At 46.2% G+C, this 25105-nt stretch overlaps 1 protein-coding gene across 3 annotated transcripts in view; it reads right to left on the bottom strand.

Moving 5' to 3' along the window:
* Positions 1 to 25105, bottom strand: part of LOC144492778 (coiled-coil domain-containing protein 102A-like) — a 309064-nt gene that overhangs the window by 67735 nt on the left and 216224 nt on the right. For all 3 annotated transcript variants that reach the window (XR_013497635.1, XM_078211197.1, XM_078211198.1), the window contains one exon: positions 390 to 560. Coding sequence is in view for 2 of the 3 variants with exons in the window: in XM_078211197.1 (XP_078067323.1) it covers positions 390 to 560 (171 nt within the window). In the remaining variant the exon portion in view is untranslated. The remainder of the gene's footprint in view (positions 1 to 389; positions 561 to 25105) is intronic.

Below are 25105 nucleotides of genomic sequence, written 5' to 3'. Positions count from 1 at the left end.
GTGATAGAGGTGGGTTGCCTCACATACTTTAAAAGGTATCTGGATGAGCACTTGGCACATCATAACATTCATGGGCCATGGTATTAGGTGGGAGTTCAGGTATTTCTAATATGTCAGTGTGGTTTCGATAGGTCGAAGGGCCACTTTTGTGCTGTATGATTCGATGACGTCTCAAATATAAATGAAAATCAAATCACCATCAATAAAGGCCAGGAAAATGTCCATGATTTTATAAGGAGGAAAGGATCATCTAAATTAGGAAGGAACATTCTCAGAGTGCTGCAGCATTTCCATTTATTCACTGTAGATTTACAGAGCAGCAGGCAGCAGGTGAAATCCTCAGAGCCATACCCACTCCCTCTATAAACAGACAACACAAAGAGGCGTACCTCATCCTCTGCCTGAGCTAGCTCGTTCTTTAACTCTTCCACTCGCAGACGAAGTTTCTTCACCTCAGCTTCATGTTGTTCAACCCTTCTGTTTGAGTGTGCCAGCTCTGCCATCTTGTCCTGGTATTGTTTCTTTAGCTTGGCATGAATGTGTTTAAGATCAGACAACTCCTGCACTCAAAAACAACAACACACAACACATTAGGAGCTTGGTCACAACTTTGTATGGCTTATAGCTATTCCAATAGTTAGCGATTCTGAAAGTGTGGCATGTGGGCCCCTTGTGATTCCATAAGATTCCTCCACGGGTCTATGGATTGTTCCAAGATGCCACTCACTGACTCACAACACCAGGGCTGGGGGCAGACCCTCGTCCCCACCACTCGCGTGATGTCAACAAGCAGCCAGCTCCCACCTACAGGGTATCAGTCATCAGTGTGAAAAATAACAATGTTGTTTATCATATATTAGCATACCATGAATACTCAATAGCATGAAACATTTTGAATGAAATCCAACCCTCAGAATAAAATCAGCCCAAGTCTTGTGAAACCTGTTTTAAATTTGTTTAAAGGTGGCGTACACTAGTCACTTCTGCGCAATTGTGTGGAAGATTGTCCATGCTGAAGTCTGTGACAAAAGAGTAATGGATTTGGAAAGGATGGTTTCGGATGCCTCGAGGTGTTGGAGGATTGAGGGTGGTGTCCAGATGTAGGGAAGGACAGAGTGTTCTGGGGGGATGGTGGTCCTGTAAAGAAAGGCCTGGTGGTTCCAGACAGGCTTGGCAAGAAACATGATGGCTCTCAAGGGTGTGGTTGGTGCTGTCGAAGTTGGGGTCCTGAGAGTCAAACTGAGGGTGCAGGGTGGCATCCTCAAAAGAAATAAGATTGAAAGGGTTGAAAAAGAAATGTGTTCCAATCAAACAAAAAAATCCTCGCCATAGACGAAACTCTTTCCATAGGTTTAACACAGCAAAGACTAATGCTCATGTGATACTGGAACTGAGCCCTTTGGGCTGGAGAACTGAAAACTCACAGTCCTGTAAGTTCTAGCAGTCCTGTTGATATACCCAGAATAGTTTGAAGCCAGAACAGCTTCCCAGAACACCAGGGAAACCAGAGGAAAGTCATCAATAGCAGATTCTTTCCTTCAGCAAGGCAAGATGCATTGCTTTCAGCTAACCTGAATAGGGATGGAATAGAGGGATACAGACCGAGTAAGGGCAGAAGGCTTTTTTTTAGTTAAGTTACGGCATCATGATCGTCACGGTCTTGGAGGGCCCAAGGGCCTGTTTCTGCTGTATTTTTCTTTGTTCTTTCACTGTGTATGTGTTTTTGTGTGACTGTGTGTGTGACTGTGTGTGTGTGTGTGACTGTGTGTGTGTGTTTTCAAAATTTCCAAAACCAGGGAGTGAGAGAGACATCTTTTCAGCTTGATGCCCCTTCTAAAACTAAAACCTGCAGCTCAGAACTGAAAATGAAAGAGCTCCTGACCTGCAAACATTCTTCATCCTGACAATGGAGGGTCATAAAACTAAATCCCAAGCAAAAAATAAACAACCCCCAATTAAGCCACTTAAGGAGCAATAAAAGGAATGACTCCTCATAGACAGCTCGGCAACAATGATGTCAGCTAAGGCTGTGAGCTGAGAAAACATGATTTAAAAAAAATCTCTTAAAGGTACAATAACATCACACAATCAAAACAGTTTTCCAGAATGAAATGACAGAAAATGTGAGAATCAGTAAGTTTCATCACCCTCGTGAACACACACACACAGACAGACAAACACACACACACACACAGACAGACAGTGAAAGAACAAAGAAAAATTCAGCAGAAACAGGCCCTTGGGCCCTCCAAGATCGTGCTGATCATGATGCCCTAACTAAACTAAAAAAAAACCTTCTGCCCTTACTCAGTCCGTATCCCTCTATTCCTTCCCTATTCAGGTACCCATCCAGATGCCTCTTAAATGTTACTAATGTGCCTGCTTCCACCACTTCCTCTGTCAGCGCGTTCCAGGCACCTCGCACTCTCTGCATGAAAAACTTTCCCTGCACATCTCATAGAACATGGAACATAGAACAGTACAGCACAGAACAGGCCCTTCGGCCCACGATGTTGTGCCGAGCTTTATCTGAAACCAAGATCAAGCTCATAGAATCATAGAAACCCTACAGTACAGAAAGAGGCCATTCGGCCCATCGGGTCTGCACCGACCACAATCCCACCCAGGCCCTACCCCCATTTCCCTGCTATTTTACCTGCTAATCCCTCTAATCTACGCATCCCAGGACACAAAGGGGCAATTTTAACATGGCCAATCAACCTAACCTGCATATCTTTGGACTGTGGGAGGAAACCGGAGCACCCGGAGGAAACCCACGCAGACACGAGGGGAATGTGCAAACTCCACACAGACAGTGACCCGAGCCGGGATTCGAACCCAGGTCCCTGGAGCTGTGAAGCAGCAGTGCTAACCACTGTGCTACCGTGCCGCCCCACTCCAGATCATCCTGGTGTGCTCCATGTGCCTATCCAATAACCGCTTAAATGTTCCTAAAGTGTCTGACTCCACTATCACGGCAGGTAGTCCATTCCACACCCCAACCACTCTCTGCGTAAAGAACCTACCTCTGATATCCTTCCTGTATCTCCCAACACGAACCCTATAGTTATGCCCCCTTGTAATAGCTCCATCCACCCGAGGAAATAGTCTTTGAACGTTCACTCTATCGATCCCCTTCATCATTTTATAAACCTCTATTAAGTCTCCCCTCAGCCTCCTCCGCTCCAGAGAGAACAGCCCTAACTCCCTCAACCTTTCCTCATAAGACCTACCCTCCAAACCAGGCAGCATCCTGGTAAATCTCCTCTGCACTCTTTCCAGCGCTTCCACATCCTTCTTATAGTGAGGTGACCAGAACTGCACACAATATTCCAAATGTGGTCTCACTAAGGTCCTGTACAGTTGCAGCATAACCCCACGGCTCTTAAACTCCAACCCCCGTTAATAAAAGCCAACACACTATAGGCCTTCTTCACAGCTCTATCCACTTGAGTGGCAACCTTTAAAGATCTGTGGATATGGACCCCAAGATCTCTCTGTTCCTCCACAGTCTTCAGAACCCTACCTTTGACCCTGTAATCCACATTTAAATTAGTCCTACCAAAATGAATCACCTCACATTTATCAGGGTTAAACTCCATTTGCCATTTTTCAGCCCAGCTTTGCATCCTATCTATGTCTCTTTGCAGCCTACAACAGCCCTCCATCTCATCCACTACTCCACCAATCTTGGTGTCATCAGCAAATTTACTGATCCACCCTTCAGCCCCCTCCTCTAAGTCATTAATAAAAATCACAAAGAGCAGAGGACCAAGCACTGATCCCTGCGGCACTCCGCTAGCAACCTGCCTCCAATCCGAAAATTTTCCATCAACCACCACCCTCTGTCTTCGATCAGGCATCCAGTTACCTATCCAATCGGCCAACTTTCCCTCTATCCCACACCTCCTCACTTTCATCATAAGCCGACCATGGGGGACCTTATCAAACGCCTTACTAAAATCCATGTATATGACATCAACTGCCCTACCTTCATCAACACACTTAGTTACCTCCTCAAAAAATTCTATCAAATTTGTGAGGCACGACTTGCCCTTCACGAATCCGTGCTGACTATCCCGGATTAATCCGCATCTTTCTAAATCATCGTATATCCCATCCCTAAGGACCTTTTCCATCAATTTACCAACCACCGAAGTAAGACTAACCGGTCTATAATTACCAGGGTCATTTCTATTCCCTTTCTTAAACAGAGGAACAACATTCGCCATTCTCCAGTCCTCTGGCACTATCCCCGTGGACAGCGAGGACCCAAACATCAAAGCCAAAGGCTCTGCAATCTCATCCCTTGCCTCCCAAAGAATCCTAGGATACATTTAATCAGGCCCAGGGGACTTATCGACCTTCAGTTTATTCAAAACTGCCAGGACATCCTCCCTCCGAACATCTATTTCCTCCAGCCTATTAGCCTGTAACACCTTCTCTTACTCAAAAACATGGACCCTCTCCTTGGTGAACACTGAAGAAAAGTATTCATTCATCACCTCGCCTATCTCTACTGACTCCATACACAAGTTCCCACTACTGTCCTTGAGCGGCCCTAACCTCACCCTGGTCATTCTTTTATTCCTCACATAAGAGTAAAAAGCCTTGGGGCTTTCCTTGATCCAACCCGCCAAGGACTTCTCGTGTCCCCTCCTAGCTCTCCTAAGCCCTTTTTCAGCTCATTCCTTGCTAACTTGTAACCCTCAATCGAGCCATCTGAACCTCATCCCTACATAAGCTTCCCTCTTCCTTTTCACAAGACATTCCACCTCTTTCGTGAACCATGGTTCCCTCACTCGGCCATTTCCTCCCTGCCTGACAGGGACATACCTATCAAGGACACCCAGTACTTGTTCCTTGAAAAAGTTCCACTTTTCATTAGTTCCTTTCTCTGACAGTTTCTGTTCCCAACTTATGCCCCCTAATTCTTGCCTAATCGCATCAAAATTACCTCTCCCCCAATTGTAAACCTTGCCCTGCCGTACGGCCCTATCCCTCTCCATTGCAATAACAAAAGACACCGAATTGTGGTCACTATCTCCAAAGTGCTCTCCCACAACCAAATCTAACACTTGGCCCGGTTCATTTCCCAGTACCAAATCCAATGTGGCCTCACCTCTTGTCGGCCTATCCACATATTGTGTCAGGAAACCCTCCTGCACACACTGCACAAAAACTGCCCCATCCGAACTACTTGACCTACAAAGGTTCCAATCAATATTTTGAAAGTTAAAGTCCCCCATGACAACTACTCTGTGACCCCCACACATATCCATGATCTGCTTAGCAATTTCTTCCTCCACATCTCTATTACTATTTGGGGGCCTATAGTAAACTCCTAACAACGTGACCGCTCCTTTCCTATTTCTAACCTCAGCCCATATTACCTCAGTGTGCAGATCCCCCTCAAAGTGCCTTTCCGCAGCCGTTAAACTACCCTTGATTAACAATGCCACTCCTCCACCTCTTTTACCAGCTTCCCTACACTTACTGAAACATCTATACCCCGGAACGTCCAACAACCATTCCTGTCCTTGTTCTAACCACGTCTCCATAATGGCCACAACATTGTAGTCCCAAGTACCAATCCACGCCCCAAGTTCATCTACCTTGTTCCGGATGCTCCTTGCATTGAAGTAGACACATTTCAACCCACCTTCCTATCTACCGGTACCCACCCTTGACCCTGATACCTTCCCCAATACCTCACCACCCTCACTGACTTCTGGACTACAACTCCTTTTCCCACTCCCCTGACAAATTAGTTTAAACCCCCCTGAAGAGCCGTAACAAATTTCCCTCCTAGGATATTGGTGCCCCTCTGGTTCAGGTGCACCCTGTCCTGTTTGTACAGGTCCCACCTTCCCCAGAATGTGTTCCAATTATCCACATATCTGAAACCTTCCCTCCTACACCATCCCTGCAACCACATGTTTAACTGCACTCTCTCCCTGTTCCTCAACTCGCTATCACGTGGTACCGGTAACGTACCAGAGATGACCACATGTTTCGTCTTGGCTCTCAGCTTCCAGCCCAGCTCCAGAAATTCCTGCTTTAAATCCCCGTCCCTTCTCTTACCTATGTCATTGGTACCAATGTGTACCACGACTTGTGACTGTTTCCCCTCCCCCTTCAGAATCCGGAAAACACGGTCTGAGACGTCACGGACCTTGGCATCCGGTAAGCAACATACCATCCGTGAGTCTCTTTTGCTGCCACAGAACCTCCTATCTATTCCTCTAACTAATGAGTCCCCAATAACTATTGCCCTCCCGCTCTGCCCCTTACCCTCCTGAGCCACAGAGACGGACACAGTGCTGGAGATCCTCTCACTGCGGCTCATCACTGGTATGTCATCCCCCTCAACCGTATCCAAAGTGGAATACTTGTTGCTAAGGGGAACGACCACCGGGGATCCCTGCATGGACTGCTTCCTCCCAGCCCCTCTCACTGTCACCCATCTGTTTTCATTCCTCGGAGTAACTGTATCCCTAAAGCTTCTGTCTATGGCCACCTCTGCGTCCCTAATGATCCTAAGTTCATCCAATTCCAGCTCCAGTTCCCTAACACGGTTTTGGAGGAGCTGCAGATGGGTGCACTTCCCACAGATGTAATCAGCAGGGACACTGTCGTCGTCCCTCACCTCAAACATAGTGCAAGAGGAACATAGCACTGCCTGCACACCCATCCCCTCTTGCCAGTACCAGGTACAAACAGCAAAAATGAATTAATCTCACCCCTGCTCGCCCTTTCTGCCTAAGCCCTGTGAGCCAAAGCCTTATAACTCACACACTGCTTCCCACTCACTCCACTACCCGCTCCCGACGCTGCCCACTGTATACTGCAGCCTACCTTTTATACTTTGCGCGCTTAAAAAACCCTTCCCAGACTCCTTAGCAGTCCACTTCCAGTTTTCACTTTAAACTTAAAATGCTACTACAAAAGTAAAGGCCAAAAAAAACACACACTAGCTGACTAATTAAATAAATAAACAATTAAATCAATCTCTCACCAACACTGCTGCCTCCAATCACTCCCTCTCAGCTTGCTTGCTCCACTGGAACCCACTGGAACCCCTTAAACTTTTCCCCTCTCACCTAGAACCTGTGCCCCCTTGTTATTGACACTTCCACCCGGAAAAAAAGCCTCTGACCATCCATCCAATCTATGCCTCTAATAATTTTGTAGACCTCTATCAGGTCTCCCCTCAGCCCCCATCTTTCCAGTAAAAACAATCCTATTCAACCTCTTCTCATAGTCAACACCCTTGAGACCAGGCAACATCCTGGTGAACCTTCTTTGCACTCTCCAAAGCTTCCACGTATGGCAAGTTTCCGGAACCTTGGATAACGAGCGATATTGTGAGCCAAGTCAAAGAGAAAAAGGAAGCATTTGTCAAGGCTAGGAGGCTGGGAACACACGAAGCAAGTATGGAATACAAGGAAAGTAGAAAGAAACTTAAGCAAGGAGTAAGAAGGGCTAAAAAAGGATCACAAAAAGTCATTGGCCAGCAGGATTAAGGAAAATCCCAAGGTTTTTTCATACATATATAAAGAGCAAGAGGGTAGCCAGGGAGAAGGTTGGCCCACTCAAGGAAGGGGAGAGAATCTATGCGTTGAGGCAGAGGAAATGGGTGAAATGGGTCTAAAACTAGAGGTGAGAGGGAAGAGATACAAAAGTGTCCAGAGGGGCAATTTGTTCACACGGAGGGTGGTGAGTGTCTGGAACATGCTGCCAGAGGTAGTAATAGAGGCGGGTACAATTTTGTATTTTAAAAAGCATTTAGACAGTTACATGGGTAAGATAGGTATAGAGGGATATGGGCCAAATGTAGGCAATTGGCATTACTTGGGGGTTTAAAAAAAAGGCGGCATGGACAAGTTGGGCTGAAGGGCCTGTTTCCATGCTGCAGTCCTCTATAACTCTAAGTATTAAATGAGTACTTTGCGTCAGTATTCACCAAAGAGAAGGACTTGGTGGTGTGTAGATAGTTTGGGTCATGTTGAGATCGAAAAGGAAGAGGTATTGGGGCTCTTGAGAAATAATAAAGTAGACAAGTTCCCAGTTCCTGATGGGATATATCCTAGAATAATGAGAGGGGCAAGGGAGGAAATTGCTGGGGCCTTGAGAGAAATTTTTGTGTCATCACTGGCGACAGGGGAGGTCCCAGAAGATTGGAGAATAGCCAATGTTGTTCCTTTGTTTAAGAAGGGTAGCAAGGTAATTACAGGCCGGTGAGCCTTACGTCAGTGGTAGGGAAATTATTGGAGAGGATTCTTCGAGACAGGGTTTACTCCTACTTGGAAATAAGTGGACGTATTAGTAAGAGATAGTTTTCTGAAGAGTAAGTTGTAACTCACTAACTTGATCAAGTTTTTTGAGGAAGTGACGAAGATGATGATGAGGGTAGGGCAGTGGATGGTGTCTACATGGACTTCAGTAAGTGCTTTGAAAGATCCCTCATGGCAGACTAGTACAGAAGGTGAAGCCACATGGGATCAGAGGTGAGCTAGCAAGATGGATACAGAACTGGCTTGGTCATAGAAAGAAGTTTAACAACACCAGGTTAAAGTCCAACAGGTTTATTTGGTAGCAAAAGCCACACAAGCTTTCGGAGCTCCAAGTCCCTTCTTCAGGTGAGTGGGAATTCTGTTCACAAACAGGGCATATAAAGACACAGACTCAATTTACATGAATAATGGTTGGAATGCGAATACTTACAGCTAATCAAGTCTTTAAGATATAAACAATGTGAGTGGAGAGAGCATCAAGACAGACTTTTGCTACCAAATAAACCTGTTGGACTTTAACCTGGTGTTGTTAAACTTCTTACTGTGTTTACCCCAGTCCAACGCCGGCATCTCCACACCTTGGTCATAGAAGACAGAGGGTAGCAATGGAAGGGTGAGTTTCCGAATGGATGGCTGTGACAAGTGATGTTCCTCAGGGATCAGTGCGGGATCCTTTGCTGTTTGTAGTATATATAAATGATTTGGAGGAAAATGTCAGTGGTTTGAATAGTAAGTTTGCGGCCAACACTAAAGGTTGGTGGAATTGCGGATAGAGATGAGGACCATCAGGGGATACAGCAGGATATAGATCGGTTGGAGATTTGGGCGGAGAGATGGCAGATGGAGTTTAATCTGGACAACTGTGAGGTAATGCATTTTGGAAGGTCTAATAGAGATAGGAAATATACAGTAAATGGCAGAACCCTTAACAGTATTGACAGGCAGAGGGATTTGGGTGTACAGGTACACAGGTCACTGAAAGTGGCAATGCAGGTGGAGAAGGCGGCATGCGGCATGCTTGCCTTCATCGACCGGGGGATTTAGTTTAAAAATTGGCAAGTCACGTTGCAGCTTTATAGAACCTTAATTAGGCTGCACTTGGAATATAGTGTTCAATTCTGATCGCCACACTACCAGAAGGATGTGGAGGCTTTGGTGAGGGTACAGAAAAGATTTACCAGGTTGCCTGGTATGGAGGGCATTAGCTATGAGGAGAGGTTGGAGAAACTTGGTTTGTTCTCACTGGAACGACGGAGGTTGAGGGGTGATCTGATAGAAGTCTGATAGATTAAGAGGGGAATGGACAGAGTGGATAGTCAGAAACTTTTTCCCAGGGTGGAAGAGTCAATTAATAGGGAGCAAATGTTTAATGTGCACGGGGCAAGGTTTAAAGGAAATGTATGGGGCAAGGTTTAAAGGAAATGTATGAGGCAAGTCTTTTGCAGAGGGTGGTGGGTGCCTGGAACTCGCTGCCGGGGGAGGTGTAGATGCAGATACGATAGTGACTTTTGAGGGGCGTCTTGACAAATACATAAATAGGATGAGAAAAGAGGGATATGGTCCCCGGAAGGGTAGGGGGTTTTAGTTCAGTCGGGCAGCAGGGTCAGTGCAGGTTTGGAGGGTCGAAGTGCCTGTTGCTGTGCTGTAATTTTCTTTGTTCTTTGTCCTTCTGGTTGTGTGACGACCAAAACGGCACGCAACACTCAAAATTCGGCCTAACCAAGCTGTGACATGATTTCCCAACTCTTGTACTCAATGCCCTGGCCAATGAAGGCAAGCGTGCCATATGCCGCCTTAATCACCTTGGTCACCTGCGTTGCCACTTTTAGGGAACTGTGGACCTGATCCCTCTGTACGTTAATGTTCCTAAGGGTTCTGCCATTTACAGTATAATTCACACCTAAATTTGATACTCCAAAATTCATCACCTTACATTTGTCTGGATTAAACTCCATCTGCCAGTTCTGTGCCCAAGTCTCCAATCTGTCTATATCCTGTTGTATCCCCTGACAATCCCTGGCACTATCAGCAACTCTACCAATCTTTGGGCAAGATTTTCCGGCCACACACTGGAAAATCCCGCACAAAGTCAATGGAACTTTCTATGGTCCGCCCCCTCACCTTCTCCGATTCCCGTGGCGGGCAGAACAGGAAAATTTGCCCCTTCATCTCACCCGCAAACTTACTAATCAGATCACCCACATTTTCCTCAGATATCCCAGCAGTGATTCCTGTGGGACATCGCTAGCTACAGATCTCCATTCTGAAAAACACCCGTCCACTGCTACTCTTTCTATGGCCAAGCCAGTTCTGTATCCATCTAGCCAGCCCACCCCGAATCCCATGTGATTTTAGTTTTTGTATCAGTCAGCAAACAGATCTTGTCAAACATCTTACTAAAGTCCATATAAACTATATCCACAGCCCTTCACTCATCAATTATCTTTGTCACCTCTTCAAAAACTCAGTCAAGTTGGTCAGACATGTCCTTCCCCATACAAAACAATGCTGTCTGTCGCTAACTAGTCTATTTTCTTCCATATGGTGCATATAATCCTGTCCCACAGCATCTTCTCCAAAAGCTTTCCCACCACTGATGACAGGCTCAGTGGCCTATAATTTCCTGGATTATCCCTGCTTCCTTTCTTAAGTGAACAACATTGGCTATTCTCCAGTCCTCTGGAACCTCGCCTGTGGTCCTGTGGCCTGTGATGAGAAGATATCTGTTAAGGCCCCAGCTATTCTTCCCCTGCCTCCCACAGAAACCTGGGATAGATCCCATCGGCCCTGGGGACCAGTCTACCTTAATGCAATTTAGGATACCCAACACTTCTTCCTTCGATATGCTGACATTCTCTAGAGCGTTCACATACCCATCCCTGACCTCAACATCTGTCATCTTCTCCTTGTGAATATTGATACAAAGTACACATTAAGGGTGAGATCTCACCCACTTCCTGTGGCTCCACGCATAACTTCCTTCCATTGTCCTTGAGTGAGCCTACTCTTTCTCTTGCTACCCTCTTGCATAACATATGCATTAAAAGCCTTGGGATTCTCCTTGACCCTGTTTGCTAAAGACATTTCACGGCCTCTTTTAGCCCTCCTAATTCTGCATTTAAGTTCCTTCCTACTTTCACTATACTCAAGGACTTCATCAGTTTTTAGATGCCTACACCTTCCTTTTTCCTTTTGACTAAACTTACAATTTCCCTTGTCATCCACGGTTCTCGAATCCTGCCATTTCTATCCTTAATTTTTGTGGGGACGTGCCCGTCCTGCACTTCAGTCAACTGGCCTTTAAAAGCCTCCCATGTGTCATATGTGGATTTGCCCTCAAATCGCCACTCCCAATCCACATTCCCCAGTTCCTGTCTAATTTGTATGTATTTTGCCCTTGTCCAATTAAGCACCCTCACTCGAGGGCCACTCTTGTCCTTACCCATGACTACCCAAAATCTTATGGAATTATGGTCGCTAACCCAAAATGCTCTGCCACTCAAACACCTAGCCCGGCTCATTCCCCAATACTAAGTTTAGTATGGCCCCTTCCCTAGGTGGATTGTCAACATACTGTATCAAAAAGACCTCCTGGACACATCTAACAAATTGCTGTCCATCCAAGTCCCTAGATTTGAGGGAGTCCCAGTCTATTTGGGGGAAGTTAAAGTCATCCACCACAACTACCATGTCTCCATAATTGCAATATTATAATTCCATGCAGTAATCCAGGATCTCAGTTCATCTGTCTTATCTGTTATACTTTTTGCATTGAAGCAAATACACTCCAGACCTCCAATCCCATTGAGCCCTGCGACTTGCCTCTGCTTGCTCTTACTCTGAGCTATGTTTATCTCAGTCTCTACACTTACTGGCCTGCTGTTCCAGTACCTACCCCTCTCTGCTGCACTAGTTTAAACCCTCCCGAACAGCACTTAGCAAACCTCCCACTCAGGATATTAGTGCCCCTCCAGTTGAGGTGCAACCTGTCCTTCTTGTACAGGTCTCAACTTCTCCAGAAAATATTCCAGTGATCTAAATATCTAAAGCCCTCTTTCCTACACCAGCTCTTTAGCACATTTTCAACTGTACTATATCTCTGTTCCAAGTCTCATTCGTACTTGGCACGGGGAGTAATCCTGTGATTACTATCCTGGAGGTTCTGCTTTTTAGCTTCCGACTTAACTCCTTGAATTGTCTTCACAAGACCTCTTCCGTCTTCCTGTCTATGTCATTTCGTAGAAACCCCACAGTGCAGAAGGAGGCCATTCGGCCCATCAAGTCTGCACCGACAACAATCCCACCCAGGCCCTACCCCACTTAGTTACCCTGCTAATCCCTCTAGCCTATCACATCCCGGGACACTAAGGGTTAATTTAGCATGTCCAATCAACCTAACCCACACATCTTTGGGCTGTGGGAGGAAACCAGGGCACCCGGAGGAAACCCACGCAGACACAGGGAGAATGTGCAAACTCCACACAGACATTGACCCAAGTTGAGAATCGAACCCAGGTCCCTAGAGCTGTGAGGCAGCAGTGCTAACCATTGTGCCACCGTGCCGCCCTAATTTGTGCCAATATAGACAATGACATCTGTCTCTTTACCCACCCGTTTAAGGATGCTCCGTACCTGTTCAGAGGAATCCATTTGATCCCAGCTGCCTATGCATGTCATACGCTTCCTCCTTCTTCTTGACCAAGGCCTCAATATCCCACGTCATCCAGGGTTCCCTACTTCTACCAGCCTTGCCCTTCATTCTAAAAGGAATGTGCTTACCCTGAACCAGGATATATAAACATTGAGAGAGGTTTAGTATGCTCAAGAATACTCGGCATGGCTTTGTCAAGGGCAGATCGTGCCTTACGAGCCTGGTGGAGTTCTTCGAAAATGTGACTAAACACATTGACGAAGGGAAGGCGGTAGATGTGGTTTATATGGATTTTAGCAAGGCATTCGATAAGGTCCCCCATGCAAGGCTTCTAGAAAAAGGGAGAGGGCATGGGATCCAAGGGGCTGCTGCCCGGTGGATCCAGAACTGGCTTGCCCAAAGGAGGCAGAGAGTGGGTATAGATGGGTCTTTTTCTAAATGGAGGTCAGTCACCAGTGGTGTGCCCCAGGGATCTGTTCTGGGACCCTTGCTATTTGTCATTTTCATAAGTGACCTGGATGAGGAAGCGGAGGGATGGGTTGGTAAGTTTGCCGACGACACAAAGGTTGGTGGGGTTGTGGATAGTCTGGAGGGATGTCAGAAGTTACAGAGGGACATAGATAGGATGCAAGACTGGGCGGACAAGTGGCAGATGGACTTCAACCCAGATAAATGCGTAGTGGTCCATTTTGGTAGGACAAATGGGATGAAGGAGTACAATATAAAGGGAAAGACTCTTAGTACGGTAGAGGATCAGAAGGACCTTGGGGTCCGGGTCCATAGGACTCTGAAATCGGCCCCGCAGGTGGAGGAGGTGGTTAAGAAGGCATATGGTGTGCTGGCCTTTATCAATCGAGGGATTGAGTTTAGGAGTCAGGGGATAATGATGCAGCTATATAAGACCCTCGTCAGACCCCACTTGGAGTACTGTGCTCAGTTCTGGTCGCCTCACTATAGGAAGGATGTGGAAAAGATTGAAAGGGTGCAGAGGAGCTTTCCAAGGATGTTGCCTGGATTGAGTGGCATGCCTTATGAGGTTAGGCTGAGGGAGCTTGGTCTTTTCTCCTTGGAGAGACGAAGGATGAGAGGAGACCTAATAGAGGTATATAAGATGTTGAGAGGCATAGATCGGGTGGACTCTCAGAGGCTTTTTCCCAGGGTGGAAATATCTGCTACGAGAGGACACAAGTTTAGGGTGCTGGGGGTAGGTACAGGGGAGATGTTGGGGGTAAGTTTTTCACACAGAGGGTGGTGGGCGAGTGGAATCGGCTGCCGTCAGTGGTGGTGGAGGCGAACTCAATAGGGTCTTTTAAGAGACTCCTGGATGAGTACATGAAGCGTAATAGGATGGAGGGTTATAGGTAGGTCTAGAAGGTAGGGATGTGTTCGGCACAACTTGTGGGCCGAAGGGCCTGTTTGTGCTGTAGTTTTTCTATGTTTCTAACCCTGGTTAACATGCTTTTGAAAGCCTCCCACATACCAGACATCCCTTTGCCTGCCAACAGACTCCCGCAGTCAACTTTTGAAAGTTCCTGTCTAATACCATCAACATTGACCTTGCCTCAATTTAAAATTTTAACTTTTGGGCCAGACCTATCATTCTCCATAGCTATCTTAAAACTAATGGAATTACGGTCATTGGTCCCAAAGTGACCCCCCCCCCCCCCCCCCCACCAACACTTGCCCTTCCTTATTTCCCAAGAGGAGGTCAAGTTTAGCCCTCTCTAGTCAGGCCATCCACGTTCTGAATGAGAAATTCCTCCTGAATATACTCAACAAGTTTTTCTCCATCAATATCAAACATGTCTACCGCTCTATCGCCCGCCCACATTTTGGCAAATCAGACCACAAGGTTGTGCTCCTGCTCCCGGCTTACAAGCAAAAACTGAAGCGAGAGAATCCATCAAAGAAAGTCATGCAACATTGGCCCCAGGAATCGGATAATCTCCTGCAGGACTGCTTGGAGTCAGTGGAGTGGTCAGTATTTAAAAGCTCTGCGACCAGCCTGAACGAGTACGCCACTACAGTAACTGACTTCATTAGTAAGTGTGTAGAAGACTGTGTGCCAAAGAAGCAAATCCACGTGTTCACCAACCGGAAACCATGGATGAACAGGGATATCCACTGCTTGCTGAAATCCAGGTCTGAGGCGTTCAAGTCATGCGACCCTGACCTATACAAGAAAGCCAGATACAATCTAAGGAGATCCATCAAAGATGCCAAAAGACAGTACCAGACCAAGCGAGAGTCCCAGGCTAGCCACACAGACCCCCACCGACTATGGCAAGGTCTGCAAGACATAACAGGCTACAAGATGAAGGCATGTAAAATCGCCAGCTCCAACACACCCCTTCCTGATGAGCTGAATGCATTCTATGCCCATTTTGAGCAAGAGTCAGCGAGAGCATGCCCTCCACCTTGGAAGCCCTGGATGAACCAGTATCTGGGGTCAGAGCAGCTATCTCAAACGACAAACCATGGAAAGCGACTGGCCCAGATGGGGTAGCCGGATGAGCATTCAGATCCTACGGATCAGCTGGCAGGGGTATTTGCAGATATCTTCAACCTCTCTTTACAACAATCGGAGGTCTCTATCTGCTTCAAGAAGACGACCATCATCCCGGTACGTAAGAAAAGCTAAGCAGAGTGCCTGAATGACTATTGTCTGGTGGCTCTGACAGCCATCATTATGAAATGCTTCGAAAGGCTAGTCATGGCACAAATCAATTCCAGCCTCCTGGGCTACCTGGATCCACTACAGTTTGCCCACCGCCGCAACAGGTCCACAGCAGACGCCATTTCCCTGGCCCTGCACTCAACCCTGGAACACCTAGATAACAAGGACACCTATGTCAGACTCCTACTAATTGACTACAGCTCAGCCTTCAACACCATTATTCCCACAAAACTCATTTCCAAACTCGGTGGACTGGGCCTCGGCTCCTCCCTCTGTGACTGGATCCTGAACTTCCTAACTCACAGACCACAATCAGTAAGAATAAGCAACAACACCTCCTCCACGATCATCCTCAACACTGATGCCCCACAAGGCTGTGTTCTCAGCCCCTACTATACTCCTTATACACCTATGACTGCGTGACCAAATTCCCCTCCAATTTGATTTTCAAGTTTGCCCACGACACCACCGTAGTGGGACAGATCTCTACACCCTAGCTATGACTGTAACACTAAATTCTGCACTCTCTCGTTTCCTCCTCTATAAACGGTATGCTTTGTCTGTATAGTGCGCAAGAAATAATACTTTTCACTGTATGCTAATACATGTGACAATAATAAATCAAATCAAATCAAATCAAACCAAACCCTAATCCTATGGCTGTCCCAGTCAATGTTGGGAAAGTTAAAGTCCCCTACTATTACTACCCTATTTTTCTTGGAACTATCTGTAATCTCGAAGAACAAAGAAAATTACAGCACAGGAACAGGCCTTTCGGCTCTCCAAGCTTGCACCGACCATGCTGCCCGACTGAACTAAAACCCCTTACCCTTCCGGGGACCATATCCCTCTATTCCCATCCTATTCATGTATTTTCCCCTTAAAAGTCTCCTTACATATTTGCTCCTCACTTTCCCGCTGACTATTTGAGGGCCTATAGTGCAATCCTATCAAAGTGATCTCCCCTTTCTTATTTCTCAGTTCTACCCACACAGACTCAGTGGGCGAACCCGCAGAAATATCCCCTCACAGTACTGCCATGATGTTTTCCCGAATCAAAAACGCAACTGGCGGCACGGTAGCACAGTGGTTAGCACTGCTGCTTCACAGCTCCAGGGTCCCGGGTTCGATTCCCGTCTTAGGTCACCGTCTGTGTGGAGTTTGCACATTCTCCTCGTGTTTGCGTGGGTTTCCTCCGGGTGCTCTGGTTTCCTCCCACATTCCAAAGGTGTGCGGGTTAGGTTGATTGGCCATGCTAAAAAATTGTCTCTTAGTGCCCTGAGATGTGTAGGTTAGAGGGATTAGTGGGTAAAATATGTAGGGATATGGGGGTAGGGCCTGGGTGGGATTGTGGTCGGTGCAGACTCGATGGGCCGAATGGCCTCTTTCTGTACTGTAGGGTTTCTATGGTTTCAACTCCCCCTCCTCTCTTACCTCCTGATCTATCTTTCCTATAGCTTTGCTTTTGCCTGACCTACCTAGTACTTGGAATACTGGTACTGCCTTTACTATTTAATGTGCTCTCTTTAACTTCCGTGCTGTCCTCAACCTTCTCTTCTGTCTCCCTACTGCTTTGGCTCCCAAACCAGCAGGTGTAACCCGTCCCTCTTGAACAGGTCCCTTTTCTTGTCCCAGAAGAGATCCCAATGATCCACAAATCTAAATCCTTGCCCCCTGCACCAGCTCTCAAGCCACGCATTCATCTGCTTAATCTTCCTATTCCTACTCTCACTCGTACGTGGCACCGGCAGTCATCCAGAAATTACTACCCTCGTAGTAGCCATCTGCCTCTCTATATTCACACTTCGGGACTTCATCTCTTTTCCTACCTAAGTCATTGATACCCATGTGTACAATGACCTATGGCTGCTCACCCTTGCCTTAAGAAAATCCTGCAACTGCTCAGAGACGTTCTTGACCCTGGCACCAGGGAGGCAACATACCATCCTGGAGTCTTGATCGCGGCCACAGAAATGCCTGTCTGTGCCTCTAACTAGCGAGTCCCCTATTACTACCAGTCGCTTGCTCTTTGCCCGACCCTGTTCTACAGCAGAAGCAAGTGTGGTGCCATAGACCTGGCTGCTGCTGGTACTTTCATCTGAGAGGCTATCCCCCCGCCCCCCGCAACAATATCCAAAAAAAAGAAACTTAAGAAAGATATAAGAATAAGAATCTTACCTTGCTTGTCCTCCTCACAGTGCCGTTCTTTTTAACAGTGACACACAAGCACGGACACACACACATACAGACACACAAAAATAAACTCGGAGCAGGAGCAGCCATCTGGCCCCTTGAGCCTGCTCTGCCATTCAATAAGATCATGGCTGATCTTTTCGTGGACTCAGCTCCACCCGCTCGTTCACCATGGCTTAATTTCTTTACTGTTCAAAAATCGATCTTTGCCTTATAAACATTTAACACGGTAGCCTCAATTGCTTCACTGGGTAGGGGATTCCACAGATTTACAACCATTTGGATTGAACATAGAAAAGCTACAGCACAAACAGGCCCTTCGGCCCACAAGTTGTGCCGAACATGTCCCTACCTATGAGGCTTACCCTCTATCTTACTAACTTTCATGAACTTATCCAAAAGTCTCTTAAAAGACCCTATCGAATCCTCCTCCACCACCAGTACCGGCAGCCGATTCCACGCACCCACCATCTTCTGAGTGAAAAACTTGCCCCTAACATCTCCTCTGTACCTACTCCCCAGCACCCTAAACCTGTGACCTCTTGTGACAACCATTTCAGCCCTGGGTAAAAACCTCTGAGAATCCACTCTATCAATACCTCTCAACATCTTATACACCTCTATCAGGTCACCTCTCATCCTTTGCCACTCCAAGGAGAAAAGACCTAGCTCCCTCAACATATCTTCATAAGGCATGCCACCTAATCCAGGCAACATCCTTGTAAATCTCCTCTGCACCCTTCCTATGGCTTCCACATCCTTTCTGTAGTGAGGCGACCAGAACTGGGCACAGTACTCCAGGTGGGATCTGACCAGGGTCCTATTAGCTGCAACATTATCTCCCAATTTCTAAGTGAAGAAGTTCCTCTTCAACTCAGTCCTAAATCTGCTCTCCTTGTGAGGCTATGCCCCCGAGTTCTGGTTTCACCTGCCAGTAGAAACAACCTCCCTGCTTCCCTTCATAATTTTATATGCTGCTATAAGATCGCCCCCTCATTCTTCTAAATTCCAATGAGTATAGTCTCAGTCTACTTAGTCTTTCCTCATAAGCCAACCCTCTCAACTCTGGAATCAATCCTGTGAATCTCCTCTGTACTCCCTCCAGTGCCAGTATATCCTTTCTCAAGTAGACCAGAACTGTACACAGTACTCCAGGTGTGGCCTCACAGCACCTTATACAGTTGCAACATAATCTTCCTATTTTTAAACTCCATCCTTCTAGCAATGAAAGACAAAATTGCATTTGCCTTCTTTGCACCTGCAAACCAACTTTTTGTGATTAATGCACAAGGACAACCAGGTGCCTTTGCGCAGCAGCTTGCTGCAATTTTTTACCATGTAAATAATAGTCCATTTTGTTGTTGCTCCTACCAAAATGGATGACCTCACATTTACCAACATTGTACTCCATCTGCCAGACCCTTGCCCACTCGCTTAAACTATCTATAATCCTTTGCAGACATTCAGTGTCATCTGCAAACTTCGCTCTACTCCTCATTTTCATGACATCTGCGAACTTTGACACATTACATTTGGTCTCCAACTCCAAATCATCTATGTAAATTGCAAACAATTGCGGTCTCAACACTAATCCCTGAGGCACGCCACTAGTCAGAGATCACCAACCAGAAAAACACCCATTTATCCCCACTCTTTGCTTTCTGATAGATAACCAATTATCTATCCATTAGCCGTAACGCCGTGCAGACAGTTAGGCAGTCATACACGCACAGGCAGACAGTCCTGCACACACAGACAACCCTACACACACAGACACATAGACAGTTCTACAGACACAGACATACACATATGCACATATAACACAGACACGCATACATGTGTGCATGCACATACACATACATGTGCACACATTCACTCACTCAGGACGGTTTACTTGATGTAGATCCAGAGCTAATTATTGTATAAAATAAGGCAGTAGAGAGCTACTCTCTGGGATTAGTGGAAAGTCCTGTGTTGTAGCTCTTTCACTTTATTGCTTTGTGCTGGAAGACATGAGTACAAATGCCATCCAAAGTTTTCTGGCAATTGGAATGTTGGCTCCAATTTATGATACTGCGCTATGGCCCAGTCAGTCATGTGCCAGGAGGGGCTGGCAGGGAGAGAGTCACAGCTCAAGGATTAGAGTTGAGAGTGGAAAATGAGCATTAAAAAAAATATTTTGATGCAGCTATAATTTTGCTGCATCAAATAGGAGAATTCACTCTGGATATCACTCTCTTATTAACTCAAAATGAATAAGCAGATTAGATCATTGTTTCTCAATGCCTCCTAAGAACAAAGAACAAAAGAAAAGTACAACATAGGAACAGGCCCTTCGGCCCGCCAAGTCTGCGCCAATCATGATGCCTGCCTAAACTAAAACCGTGTGCACTTACGGAGTCCGTATCCTACCAGTCCCATCCTGTTCATGTATTCATCAAGTTGCCCCTTAAATGCTGCAATCGCACCTGCTCCCACCACCTCCCAAGGCAGCGCGTTCCAGACATTCACCACCCTCTGTGTAAATCTCACAGCACATCTCCTCTAAACTTTTCCCCATGCACTTTAAACGTATGTCCCCGACTTTTCTACCCTAGGAAAGAACATCTGACTATCGACTCTGTCCATGCCACTCATAATCTTGTAGACCTCCATCAGGTCACCCCTCAACCTCCATCATTGCAGTCAGAAAAAACTGAGTTTATCCAACCTCTCTAGACCAGGCAGCATCCTGGTAAACCTCTTCTGTACCCTCTTCAAAGCATTCACATGGACCGGAAAGGGTATTCCCACAGACCTTGAGGGAAGCTAGTGTTGAACTTGCAGGGGCCCTGGCAGACATATTTAAAATGTCAGTATTCACGGGGGAGGTGCCGGATGATTGGAGGGTGGCTCATGTTCCGTTTTTTAAAAAAGGTTCCAAAAGAAATCTGGGAAATTATAGGCCAGTAAGTTTGACGTCGGTGGTGGACAAGTTATTGGAAGGTGTGATAAGAACATAAGAACATAACAAATAGGAGTAGGAGTAGGCCATCTAGCCCCTCGAGCCTGCCCCGCCATTCAATAAGATCATGGCTGATCTGAAGTGGATCAATTCCACTTACTCGCCTGATCCCCATAACCCCTAATTCCCTTACCGATCAGGAATCCATCTATCTGTGATTTAAACATATTCAACGAGGTAGCCTCCACCACTTCAGTGGGCAGAGAATTCCAGAGATTCACCACCCTCTGAGAGAAGAAGTTCCTCCTCAACTCTGTCCTAAACTGACCCCCCTTTATTTTGAAGTTGTGCCCTCTAGTTCTAACTTCCTTTCCAAGTGGAAAGAATCACTCCACCTATAAGGGATAGGATCTTCGAATATTTGGATAGACAGGGACTTATTAGGGAGAGTCAACATGGCTTTGTGCATGGTAGGTCATGTTTGACCAATCTATTAGAGTTTTTTGAGGAGGTTACCAGGAAAGTGGATGAAGGGAAGGCGGTGAATGTTGTCTACCTGGATTTCAGCAAGGCTTTTGACAAGGTCCCTCATGGGAGGTTAGTTAGGAAGGTTCAGTCGCTGGGTATACATGGGGAGGTAGTAAATTGGATTAGACACTGGCTCAATGGAAGAAGCCAGAGAGTGGTTGTGGAGGATTGCTTCTCTGAGTGGAGGCCTGTGACTAGCGGTGTGCATGATGTGGAGATGCCGGCGTTGGACTGGGGTAAGCACAGTAAGAAGTCTCACAACACCAGGTTAAAGTCCAACAGGTTTATTTGGTAGCAAATACCATAAGCTTTCGGAGCACAGCTCCTTCGTCAGATGGAGTGGTTATCTGTTCTCAAACAGTGCAAACAGACACAGAAATCAAATTACAGAATACTGATTAGAATGCAAATCTCTACAGCCAGCCAGGTCTTAAATGTACAGACAATGTGGGTGGAGGGAGCATTCAACACAGGTTAAAGAGATGTGTATTGTCTCCAGACAGAACAGCTAGTGAAATTCTGCAAGTCCAGGAGGCAAGCTGTGGGGGTTACTGATAATGTGACATAAATCCAACATCCCGGTTTAGGCCGTCCTCATGTGTGCGGAACTTGGCTATCAGTTTCTGCTCAGCGACTCTGCGCTGTCGTGTGTCGTGAAGGCCGCCTTGGAGAACGCTTACCTGAAGATCCAAGGCTGAATGCCCGTGACTGCTGAAGTGCTCCCCCACAGGAAGAGAACAGTCTTGCCTGGTGATGTGTGCCGCAGTAGTGGTGTGCCGCAGGGATCGGTGTTGGGTCCATTGTTGTTTGTCATCTATATCAATGATCTGGATGATAATGTGGCAAATTGGATCAGCAAATTTGCTGATGATACAAAGATTGGAGGTATAGCGGACAGTGAGGAAGGTTTTCAAAGCTTGCAGAGGGATTTGGACCAACTAGAAAAATGGGCTGAAAAATGGCAAATGGAATTTAACGCAGACAAGTGTGAGATATTGCACTTTGGAAGGACAAACCAAAGTAGAATGTACAGGGTGAAGGGTAGGACTCTGAAGAGTGCAGTTGAACAGAGGGATCTGGGAATACAGGTACAGAATTCCCTCAAAGTGACGTCACAGGTGGATAGGGTCGTAAAGAGTGCCTTTTCATAGAATCATAGAAACCCTACAGTGCAGAAGGAGGCCATTCGGCCCATCGAGTCTGCACTGGCCACAATTCCACCCAGGCCCTACCCCCACATATTTTTACCCACTAATCCCTCTAACCTATGCATCTCAGGGGCAATTTTTAACCTGGCCAATCAACCTAACCCTCACATCTTTGGACTGTGGGAGGAAACCGGAGCACCCGGAGGAAACCCACGCAGACACGAGGAGAATGTGCAAACTCCACACAGACAGTGATCCGAGCCGGGAATCGAACCCGGGACCCTGGAGCTGTGAAGCAGCAGTGCTAACCACTGTGCTACCGTGCCGCCCTATGTACATTGACCTTTATAAATCGGAGTATCGAGTATAAAAGTTGGAGTGTTATGGTAAGGTTATAAAGGCATTGGTGAGGCCGAATTTAGAGTAATGTGTACAGTTTTGGTCACCTAGTTACAGGAAGGATATAAATAAGGTTGAAAGAGTGCAGAGAAGGTTCACAAGGATGTTGCCGGGACTTGAGAAGCTGAGGTACAGAGATTGAATAGGTTGGGACTTTATTCCCTGGAGCGTAGAAGAATGAGAGGAGATTTGATAGAGGTGTATCAGATTTTGATGGGTATAGATAGAGTGAATGCAAGCAGGCTTTTTCCACTGAGGCTAGGGGAGAAAAAAACCAGAGGGCATGGGTTAAGGGTGAAAGGAGAAAAGTTTAAAGGGAATATTAGGGGGGGCTTCTTCACGCAGAGAGTGGTGGGAGTGTGGAATGAGCTGTCAGATAAAGTGGTAAATGGTAAACTTTTAACATTTAAGAAAAACTTGGACGGGTTCATGGATGAGAGGGGTGTGGAGGGATATGGTCTAAGTGCAGGTCAGTGGTTCTAGGCAAAAAATGGTTTGGCACAGACAAGAAGGGCTAAAAGGCCTGTTTCTGAGCTGTAATTTTCTATGGTTCTATACATCCTTCTGGTAGTGTGGCAACCAGAATTGTATACAATATTCTAAATGAAGCATAACTAAGGTTCTGTATAGATGCAGCATGACTTGCCAATTTTTACAGTCAATGCCCTGACCAATGAAGGCAAGCATGCCATATGCTTTCTTGACCACTTTATCCACCTGCATTGCCACTTTCAGTGATCGGTGGACATTTACGCTCAGGTCTCTCTGCCTCTCAATACTCCTAAGGGTTCTACCATTTACTGTGTAATTCCTACATGCTTTGGACCTTCCAAAATGCATTATGTCACACTTGTCCAGATTAAACTCCATCTGCCATTTCTCCGCCCAAGTCTCCAACCGGTCTATATCTTGCTGTATTCTCTGACAAGCCTCTTCACTATCCGCAACTCCACCAATTATTGTGTCAAGTACGAACTTACTAATCAGACCAGCTACATTTTCCCCAAATCATTTACATATACTACGAACAACAAAGGTCCCAGAACTGATCCCTGTGGAACACCGCTAGACACAGCCTTCCATTCAGAAAAGCACCCCTCCACTGCTACCCTCTGTCTTCAATGCCCAAGCCAGTTCTGTATCCATCTTGCCAGCTCTCCTCTGATCTCGTGTGACTTCACCTTTTGTACCAGTCTACCATGAGGTACCTTATCAAAGGCTTTACTGAAGTCCACGTGTACAACATCCACTGCCTTTCCCTCATCTATCATCTTCGTCACTTCCTCGAAAAACTCGATCAAGTTAGTGAGGCACGACCTCCCCTTCACAAACCATGCTGTCCATCACTAATAAGTGATAGACAGCAGAAGAAACTCCAGAGGAAACATACAAATTGGCAAAAAAAAAGCAATAGGAGGATTGTGAACAGTTAAAAATTCAGCAAAGGAGGACCAAGGGATTGTTTCCAAATGTGAGTAAATCCTGTCCCTAAGAAGCTTTCCCAATAATTTCCCTACCACTGATATAAGGTTCACCGGCCTATAATTTCCTGGATTATACCTGCTGCCCTTCTTAAACAATGGAACAACATTGGCTATCCTCCAGTCCTCTGGGACTTCACCTGTAGCCAATGAGGATACAAAGATTTCTGTCAAGGCCCCAGCAACTTTCACCCTTGCCTCCCTCAGTATTCTGGGTTGATCCCATCAGGCCCTGGGGACTTACCTACTTTAATGCTTTTTAAGACGGCCAATACCTCCTCCTTTTTGATATCAACATGACCCAGAATATCTACACACTCTACCCTCGGCTTCTCATCCATCAAGTCCCTTCCTTTGGTGAAAATTGAGGCAAAGTATTCATATAGTGTCTCACCCATTTCCTCTGGTTCCATGCATAGATTCTCTCCACTATCCTTGAGTCGGCCAACCCTTTCTCTGGCTACCCTCTTGCTCTTTACATAAGTATAAACACCACAGGATTTTCCTTAATCCTGTTTGCCAAGGACTTTTCATGACCCCTTTTAGCCTTATTTCCACTGGAAATACACTCATCCACCTGATCTCCTTATTGTTTACTGACACCATTCAACCCTGTGCCAGTCCCTTCAATTAAAAAAAACACTTTATTAACTGCATTCTCAACCTATCCTGATTTATGCACATTGACACTCAGGTCCCTCTGCTCCTGCACCCTTTTTAAAATTGTCCCCTTTCTTTTATGTTGTCTATGTTCATCCGACCAAGATGAATCACTTCACACTCATCA

This window comes from Mustelus asterias, chromosome 4 (assembly GCF_964213995.1).
Source record: "Mustelus asterias chromosome 4, sMusAst1.hap1.1, whole genome shotgun sequence".
Taxonomy (NCBI): Eukaryota; Metazoa; Chordata; class Chondrichthyes; order Carcharhiniformes; family Triakidae; genus Mustelus; species Mustelus asterias.
Note: the sequence above shows the minus strand (reverse complement) of the source record. Positions and strands in the feature narration are given on the sequence as shown.